The 9,696-nt window shown below is 41.8% G+C and overlaps 1 protein-coding gene across 1 annotated transcript; it reads left to right on the plus strand.

Moving 5' to 3' along the window:
* The first annotated feature begins 732 nt into the window (after nucleotides 1–732).
* Nucleotides 733–9,088, plus strand: C11H12orf45 (chromosome 11 C12orf45 homolog). Its single transcript, XM_025402480.1, has 4 exons — nucleotides 733–880; nucleotides 2,562–2,648; nucleotides 6,115–6,251; nucleotides 8,844–9,088. Exons 1-4 carry the CDS (start codon nucleotides 766–768, stop codon nucleotides 9,060–9,062), a joined length of 558 nt encoding a protein of 185 aa, XP_025258265.1. The 5' UTR covers nucleotides 733–765; the 3' UTR covers nucleotides 9,063–9,088.
* Nucleotides 9,089–9,696: the final 608 nt, after the last annotated feature.

Genomic DNA, 9,696 nt, shown 5'->3' on the forward strand with positions numbered 1-9,696 from the left:
TGTGATTCCACCTACATAATGTATCTGAAGTAGTCAAGCTCATAGTAACAGAAAGTAGAACAACGGTGGCCGGGCATGATGGCTCACGCCTGTAATCCCAGCACTTTGGGAGGCCAAGGTGGGTGGATCTCCTGAGGTCAGGAAACCAAGACCAGCCCAGTCAACATGGTGAAAACCCGTCTCTACACAAAAATACAAAAATAAGCCGGGCGTGGTAATGTGCACCTGTAACCTCAGCTACTCGGGAGGTTGAGGCACCAGCCTGGGCGACAGAGCAAGGCTGTTTCAAAAAGAAAGAAACAAAGAAAATAGAATGGTGGTTACCAAGGGACTGGAGTAGGGGTAAATGGGTATAGTTTCAGTTTTGCATGATGAAAATGACCCAGAGGTCTGCCACCACTGAATTGTACAACTAAAAATGGTTAAGATGGTAGATTTTGTTACGTGTTTTTTCACCAATTAAAAATAAATTTAATAAAAAAGGATAAAGAGGAGGGCAGCCTAATGTTATGCTCTTTATGCCCGAATTTGGAGAAATCGAGCCAGCTCTTTTTTCCTATGACAGAGTCTGAACCTTACTTTATCCCAGGGATAGGAATGGCCCCAGCTCCCGCGCAGCCTCCGGGCTGCACCACGCTCACCCCGCCTCTCTCTCCGCTCCTTACTCCGCCCACCGCAGTTTCCTCCAATCGCGGCCCTCGCCCCGCCCCCTTACCCGAGCCTCTTTCCTGCATCCGGGCCTGAGAGGGCAGGCTTGAGGGAAGCATGGAGGTCCAGGGCAAGCCACAGGGTAGCGCGAGTTGCTTGTCGCCCACCCGGGACTCCTCTAGAGTCCCAGTGTCTAAGGAGCTGCTGACGGCGGGAAGCGACGGCCGCGGAGGTGACGGACGGGTGACAGAGGCATGGGCCGCACACGTGCGGCGGAGGCGGCGCGGCCGGTGCAGCCCGGGGGCCGGTGGCTCCCTGTCCGTGCTCCGTACCCTCGAGGGGAGCCCCGGGGACTGCTGCGGGATTCCGGCGTGCTTTGTTGGCGGCAGGGGTGGGGGCTTTGGGGCGGGCACCCGGCTGCGGGCCCGGAACAGTTTCCCCAGCTAGTGGTTCCTATTCTACAAGGTAGTGAGCGCCCACCCTGCCAGGCGCCGCTGCTAGGCACCTCCTCTGCACTGAAAGCTGGGACGCTCTCGAACTCTTTTGGAGAAGGGAGGGCTTTTGGTCTGGCTGCCTGGGTCAGAGCAGTTGGCTGGTAGGGGGAAGCGGAGTAATATTATGCTAACAGTCTCTTCCTCCGTCACACCCACACCGACCACCCCTTAGTGTTGCTGTCTTGTACAGGAAGACATGCATCCGGGAAATCCACACAGCATTTCAGACACTATAGGTAGAATTTAAAAGCATGAATTCGAATCCCAGCTCCACTAGTAATTAACTGGTGGGACTTAGAGTTATTTTCATTCCCTACGCCTCAGTTTTTGCATTTGGAAAATGGTGGTAGTAGTAATGCCTGTAGAATTTTTGTAAGGAGGAGAATGCGTAAAAAGGCTTGGGCATGTTGTCAGTAAATACTAGCTTGAAGAAGGGTTTTATGAGAACCCAGAGATTCCGAAGGAAGTATAATAATGATAACCAAAGCTTATGTAGTCCTTACTGTGTATGCCCCAGGAACTAACTCATCTACTCGTCACAACAACCCTTTGCAGAAACTCTGTTATCTCTGTTTCATAGTTGAGGAACCTGAGACATGATTTATCATACAGGTAATTTACTTTCTGGAGATCATGTGGCTAGAAAATAGCAAAACTGGGATTTGAATTCAAGTAGTCTGGCTCTAGAGCCTGTGCTCTCATCTCGAATCCAGTAGGCTTTCAGTAGTAGGCATTCAATGGATGTTTGTTGCGCTCTGCTTTGCTGATTTGTTTTTTAACCAGAGAGTTAAGGGATTTTCCGGGTATTAGAAATAGGGTGTGCAAAGCCTTGAGTTTCGTAAGTTCCCCTCTTGGAACTCTGATGGGGTAGAGAGTTGGGATGATTCGAGTGTGAGAGATGAGGGTGAAAAGGTAGAGTGGGTGACAAAATCGCCAAAAGGCTGTTTTTCTTGGGTTGAACATCTTCAGAGAAGGGAAAATACCAGGCAAGCGTGTTTTACTAATGGAGAAACAAATGCTTTGAGATCAGGTGAGTGGCCCAGTGTTACACAACTAGTAACCATTTCTGGCTTCACTTAACCATTGTTATGCTCTGTACTGCTTCCTCCATTCTGTCATTGCAGACCCACGTTTGTCTACTGATGAATTTCTGATCCAGAAAAGTGCAGATTAATGTGCATTTATTACCTGGCATTGGTGTTAGAGGTGAATGAGACAGGCTAGATGTAAGAAAGGAGAGGTGTCTGTACATAAAGAATTAAAATGTTGTAATGGAGCTTGGAGTGCTGCTTTAAAAAAAAATCTTGGGGTGTGTGAACAGTCAAGACTTAAAGACTGGTCATGTGAGAGGCTTACTGATGGGCCTTTGCTTTTTTGTGCAGTAGTAAATTAAGGGTGTTTGTGTGTCTGTCTTTTCAGGTATATGGGACAGGTTACTTATCAACTCCCAAACTAAGTCCAGGAAGACCTCCTCTCTTCAAACAGTTCGGATAGAGAGGAGTCCTTGTAAGTACCTCTTCCCCTCTCTCACGCTCTCTAATGCTGAGTTTTGTCTAATTAAGCTGTTGTTTGTTGGGACGGTCTCTGCCTTTATGGTCAGGTATCAAACCACAGATAGTCCAGTGGAACAAGTCTTACTTGGGATTTACATGATAAAGTCGGTACACAGGATAGAATTTCTTACATTATTTCTCTACCTTAAGAGGGTAGCTTTTTTGTGAAAAACTGCTTGTTGGATGAATTTTGGGAAGTCAAAAACAATTGTTAATCTCCATGGCAAATTTTTTTAGAGGTTACTGAGCTTCAAACTTAATATATATGGATGGAAAACCACAACCACATCCCATTGAATTGGACACAATTATTTAAATGATAAATATTACTTAGAATACAGCATAATGGCCAATTCTCTTTATTAATTATTCTGTATGTTGCTGTACTGCACATTCGTAAGTATGTCCCACACTCAGACTTTAAGTATTACATGAATGCCCTCTCTGTAATTCACTCTTAATGTTAAAAAAAAAAGGCAAAAATTCAATAAAAACAATGTAAATAAGCATGAAGGTTATCACATCAATAAACTAAGAAATCATGAGTACTCTGAAAGGAGAATTTAACTAGCATTATTACTGTAGCACTAAATCTACAATAGCTAAAATGACCACATGGTGGCTGTCCATCCAAAAACCGGTTTTTGTGGACATAGGTTTTTGTTTTGAGGGGTTCCTTACCTAGGAGTGGAATTGCAGGTATATGGAAGGTGTGAATTTTTTTTTTTTACGAAGAAGAAATTGCCATTGTGCATTTCCACCAGCAAGGTATGAGAGTTTAGTCGCTGCATATCCTCACCAAAATGTGGTGTGGCCTTTTTAATTTAGTCTAGTGTGGATATAGTGGTATCACGTTGTGATCTTAATTTGTTTATAATGGCTAATAATGTTGAGCATCTTTCCGTGTATCACTGTTTGTATGTCTTTGGTAAACGGCCTGTTCAAATCTTCAGCACATTTAAAAACTCAGGTTTCTCATTGTAAACATCATTCTTGATAGTGCAGCTCCGTTGGTGATAGACTTACCAGCCCTGTGTGTCTGAGAAAGTCTTTATTTTGCTTTCAGTTTTTGGAAGATGCTTTAATGGATTTAGAATTCTAGGTTGACAGTGTGGGTTTTTGCTTTTTCTTTTTTCTCCAGTACTTTGAAGACGTCACTACACTTTCTTTTCAGTGGCATTGTTTCTGATGCCTGTGTCTACTGTCAATTTGTGTCATGAATATGGTGTTTCTTTTCTTCTCTGGCTGCTTTTAAGATTGTCTTCATTACTGGTTTTTACTGATTTTATGGTGATGTGCCCTTTGTAGTTTTCTTTGTGAGTCTTGAGCTTGGGTTTGTTGAACTTACTAGATCTATGAGTTTATAATTTTTATCAAATTTGGGAAATTTTTACGGATGTTGTTGCTTGCTCCTGTCTCGCCTCTCCTGAAGGGACTCCAGTTACACCTAATTTTGACAGTTGGGGTTGTCCCACAGCTCATTCATTGTTTGTTTGGGTCTTATGTTTTGTGTGTTTCAATTTGGATAGCTTCTATTGCTGATTTCCTTGAGTTCACTATTCTTCTATATTGTCTAATCTGCTGTTAATTCTGTCAAATGTATTTTTTCAAGGTAGATACAGTTTCCATCTCTAGAAGTTTGAGACTGTTTATATCTTTTGTTTCTTTCCTTGTGTTTGTGCTTTTCTTTTCTTCCTTGAACATACAAAGTATATTTATAAGAGCTGTTTTAACATTCTTGTTGCTGATTCTATTGTCTGCGTCATTTCTGAATCTTTATTTTTTTCCCTACTCTTTATGGATTATGTTTTCCTGTTTATTTGCATGTTTGCTAATTTTTTATTAGATGCTGGACATTTTTAATATTACGGTGTTGTGTGTTGGATATTATTTAATTTAGAAGAACTACGACTGGACTAGCCTCAGCGTTCAGCATATACTCTCCTAGAGTACCATGGAATTATTTGGCTTCTGAGGATCAGGGTTCAGGCCACACATTTTGGTACTTGTTTTGCTCTACTTGATTCATTAGTTGGAAACAAAAGCGGGACCAGGTTTTCTGTCTGTAGCAATAGATTTAAATCTGAGGACAGAAAAATACCTTTTATTTGTATTAGTAATTTCTCTTTCTGTATATCCGAAGGGGAATGAGAGCTAACATTCCCTATTGTGTAGGGCTTTATTTGTGTACATGCTCTTAGGGAGTCCTTCCAGCACCTTATTTTACAAATAGAGGTCGTCTACTTGACCTTGGCCGCTATTTTCTTTTCTTCTTCCTTACGCTGGACATTTTAGTCATCTGTTATGTAGCCATAACAGTTACGTAAGTTCTGAGAGCTTGTTATATGCATGATTATGTGCTGGGCCTCTTTTGAGAGAGAAAATAAATATTCTTGTTTGTTGACTGCTCTGTATTTGGCACAGTGACTGACAGTTATCACTCCCTTTTTATAGATTAGTACACTGAGGTTTCAAGTGGTAAAATTAAATGTATTAATTAGGATTCTTGGTTGCAAATGGCTAAAATCCAGCTCAGATTGCCTTAAGCAGAAAAAGAAATTATGTTGGCTCTTTTTATTGGGGGAAAAAATACTCCAGGTGCAGTAATTTCAGGTTCATCTGGATCCAGGTGCTCAGTGTTCTCAGAGGTCAGCCACTCTGTCTCTTAGTCCTGCTTTCCTAGGCATTGGGCTAATCTAGAGCATACTCTTCCCCCATGTGTGGCGAGTTGCCAGTTTATCAGCAGCTTCAGCCTTGTATTCAGCCAACTCAGTCATTCACTCAGAAAGATTTCTCTCTCAACAGTTCAACAAAAGGTCCCGAGTAATCTCTTATTGGCCTGACTAGAGCAGCGTGTCACTGTGATACCACTAAAGCACAGTACAGTGGCCAAGGATGTGGAGGATGTAGGCATGGGGTGAGGGGCAAGAGTGACTAAGAGTGACACCAGCTTAAAAGGAAAGCAAGGGTTATATTATCAGAAGAAGGGGAACAGATGTTGGGTAGGCAGAAATAATCACTACTTAATTAACTGGCCCAGGGTAATTCAGATAGAGGTAAAACTAGGATTCTGTATATACCTAGTCAGTCTTACCCTAAAGCCTCAGAACCTGGTGCTCTTAACTGTTAAGTCACACTGCCTCCCTATTTAGTTACTATTCGTTGAATGCCAGCCTTCTAGGAGTTTACAGTCCTGGGGATATATGAGAAACAAAACATTTGAGAAACAATTAATTGCTGGATTGTGTAGTCCTACTGCTTTATTCAGAAGAGGATGGAGGGTTTTTAAATGAAGGGAACTAAAAGATATGTAATTATGATTGCTATTATTAATACTCAATTCAGAAGTGTTTATAGGAAATCCTAGGTTTCAGAATTTACTAGCATAAATGTTGATATGCTGTATTTACTTTCCACAGTATTGGACCAGGTGCAGACCTTTCTCCCGCAGATGGCACGGGCAAATGAAAAGCTAAGAAAAGAAATGGCAGCTGCGCCACCTGGTCGTTTCAATATTGAAAACATTGATGGGCCTCATGGTAAAGTTATACAAATGGTAACTATACTTTGTTTTCATATGGTGAAATTACTAGTCTACTTGTCACCTAAGAAGAAGAGAACTTTTCCATTTTATTTTCAAGTTTTCATTGTCCTGGTGTTAACTCATGTTTCCAATGTTTGTATAGGTACATAGTCATTTTATGATTTAGTCATATGATATCACAGGAAGGTTTTATTTTCCTAAGTCAAATGCTATATTTGTTATTCTGAAGCATTAATCTACTCAGTGTCCTAACTGGATTTTTTTTTTCTGTCCAAGCCCCAAAAGAGGTGATCATAGTCTGATTTATTGAGTATGCAAAAATAAATGATGTGTAGAAGAGAGCAATTGATTACATAAGCTATGTGTAAAAATGTTCTCTCAGTTTATACTCATGTCTTGTTTCTGCACTGGAATTCCCTTTATAATATCTGTGTCTGGACAGAGCTGAGACAATTGTTAATAGTATCTAATTCATTAGCCAGTCTGGTCAGCTCTCCCTCCAGAATATATCCCAAATCTAACCACTTTGTACAACCTCTGCTGTTCCTTTGGACCTTTGTTGGCCCAGGTAATTATGGTCTCTCCTTTGGAGTATTGCAGCAATTTCTTAACAGGTTTTCCTGCGTTCACTGTTTCTTCCCTGGGGTCTGTTCTTCACACAGTTTGGGACGTGGGGGCTTCCCATCACGTTTCAAATAAATTAAGTCCTTCAAGGGGCCCATATGATCCTGCCTGCAGTTCTCTTATCTCAGAGGTTCCCAACCCCCAGGCTGGTCTGTGGCCTGCTAGGAAGCAGGTCGCACAGCAGAAGGTGAGCAGTGGGTGAGCGCGCATTACCACCTGAGTTCTGCCTCCTGTCAGATCAGCAGCGGCATTAGATTCTCATAGGAGCACGAACCCTATTATGAACTGTGCATGTAAGGGATCTAGGTTGTGTGCTCCTTGTGAGATTCTAATGCCTGATGATCTGAGGTGGAACAGTTTCATTCCAAAAACATCCCTGCCAAGGTCCGTGGAAGAATTTTCCACAAAACCGGTCCCTGGTGTCAAAGAGGTTGGGCACTGCTGCTCTGTCTGACCTTATCATTTACTACACAGTCCTCATCATTTACTGCCCTCCAGCACCAGTCTCACTGTGCCTGATCTTCTCCCCCATGGTTTTCTCAGGTAGAATGCTTTTCCCTAGATTTCTCCATTTCGACTCCCTCTGTCTCTTTTCAGTTGTCACCTGATCGAGAGGTCTTCCCCGATAGCTCTATTATTATTTTATCTTGCTTTATTTTTCCATATTTTCACAATCCTACATTATGCTTTATATGTATTTGTTTATTGCCTTTCTTTCGCCTCTGGAACAAGAGTCAACAAATGTTTCTGTAAGAGGCCAGATAGTAAATACATTAAGTTCTGTGGGGCTTACTGTCAACTCTGCTGTCATAGTGTGAAAGCAGCCATTGACAATACATACATGAATAAGCAAGGGGAAAACATTTTATTGGGGAAAAAAAACTCCAGGGGTGGTGATTTCAGGTGCACCTGGATCCAGGTGCTCAGTGTCCTCAGAGGTCAGCCGCTCTGTCTTTTGGTTCTGCTTCCTAGTGTTGGCCTAATCTAGAGCGTGCTCCTCCCCCACCTGTGGCAGTTTGCCAGTTTATCAGCAGCTTCAGCCTTAGATTCAGCAACTCAGAAAGATTTCTCTCTCAACAGTTCCAACGGAAGGCCCCGAGTGATCTCTTACTGGCTCAGTTAGAGTAGTGTGTCACTGTGTATGGGTGCTGAAATGAGAATTTCATACAATTTTCACCTTTCGTGAATAGCAGTATTTTAATTTCTTCCCCTCAACCACGTAAAAATAGAAAAAACATTCCTACTTTGTGAGCTGAACAAAAATAGGCAGTGGGCAGGATTTGGCCTGCAGGTTTTAATTTACGGGTCTCTGCCTGAAAAATGTAAATTTCACCAAAGCGAGAGGTTTGTTTTGATTTTTTTGTTGTTGTTGAGTCTCTGGTACCTAGTGTAGTGCCTAACTCATGTTAGTATTTGCAGAATGAATGTTGTTGAATGTGTTTAAGGTATATAGAATTAGGCCATAGCAGATGTTTTAGACACTTATCGTAAATTTAAATCATCATTATGGCAGACCCTGACAACTAAAAGTATAAAAAAGCCATGTTGTATTAAAAACGTTTCTTATCCTTGTGGCCTAGTGTGCTGTCTCACACCTGTAATTGCAGCACTTTGGGAGGGCAAGGCAGTGGATCATTTGAGGTCAAGAGTTCAAGACCAACCTGGCCAACAGGGTGAAATCCCATCTCTACTAAAAATATAAAAATTAACTGGATGTGGTGGGGCACACCTGTAGTCCTAGCTACTTAGGAGACTGAAAGGTGCAAGAATCACTTAAGCCCAGGATGCGGAGGTGGCAGTGAGCTGAGATCACGCCACTGCGCTCCAGTCTGGGCAGCAGAGCAAAACTGTCTCAAAAAAAAATTCTTATCCTTTATGTTTCAGTATTTTTGCTGAGTATTGGTTATTCTCAATATTGTTTTATTATGACTTTTTAAGGAATTGCTCTGAAATAGATTTCCTGCCCACTACTTTTTGCAGGATGTGGCTTTGTTTGAGATGAATCAGTCGGATTCAAAAGAAGCGGACAGTTCAGAAGAGAGTTCACAAGACAGTTCAGAGAACAGTTCAGAATCAGAGGACGAAGATGACAGCATCACATCTGAAGTCACCATAGATAACATTAAGCTTCCCAATTCTGAAGGTGGAAAAGGCAAGATTGAAGTTTTGGACAGTCCAGCAAGTAAAAAAAAGAAATAGTCAAATAAATTATCTGAAAAGAAACAGGTGACATATATCTGCAAATTCTGTGAAAAAGAATGATTCACCGACTTTTGCTTTTCAGGCACCTATAGTGCTTTTATGTGTTAAAAACTTCAGACAAATTAAATTTGACAGTTTATTTGATCAAAGAATGATTCATGAGTTAGGTAGCATTGTAAACTGAAAGGAGTTCAGAGACCTCCACTCTACAGCATGGAAAGTGTGCTTTTATCAGCTGAACACAGAAGTAGAGTACAGAAATAACTTGATGGGTTACAGCTAGGTGTTTGCCTAAATAAGGCAAAGAGGAGACCTAAGGCTGCCCGATGTCCCATAGGTATGATCTGATCTAAGGAGACCTAAGGCTGCCTCGTCTGATGGGCTGAGGCTTGGCTGTTTGTGATTGGCTGAACTTGGCTATTTGCTATAAAAATACACTCCTGAGTTAGGTTTTGGTGTGTTCATGATTGCAGTTAGTAATGGCCTCCTGCTTATTTAACAGTTTCCTTTTTATCAGTCTCTGGATCTTGAAGAGATTGACCAAAACCTTAGGCATTGATGCCACTCTCCATCACCATTATAATGGACTTGTTTGGTCTCAGGATGGAATTCACAAGTCATGATGTCAGGT

Source organism: Theropithecus gelada, chromosome 11, assembly GCF_003255815.1.
Source record: "Theropithecus gelada isolate Dixy chromosome 11, Tgel_1.0, whole genome shotgun sequence".
Classification (NCBI taxonomy): Eukaryota; Metazoa; Chordata; class Mammalia; order Primates; family Cercopithecidae; genus Theropithecus; species Theropithecus gelada.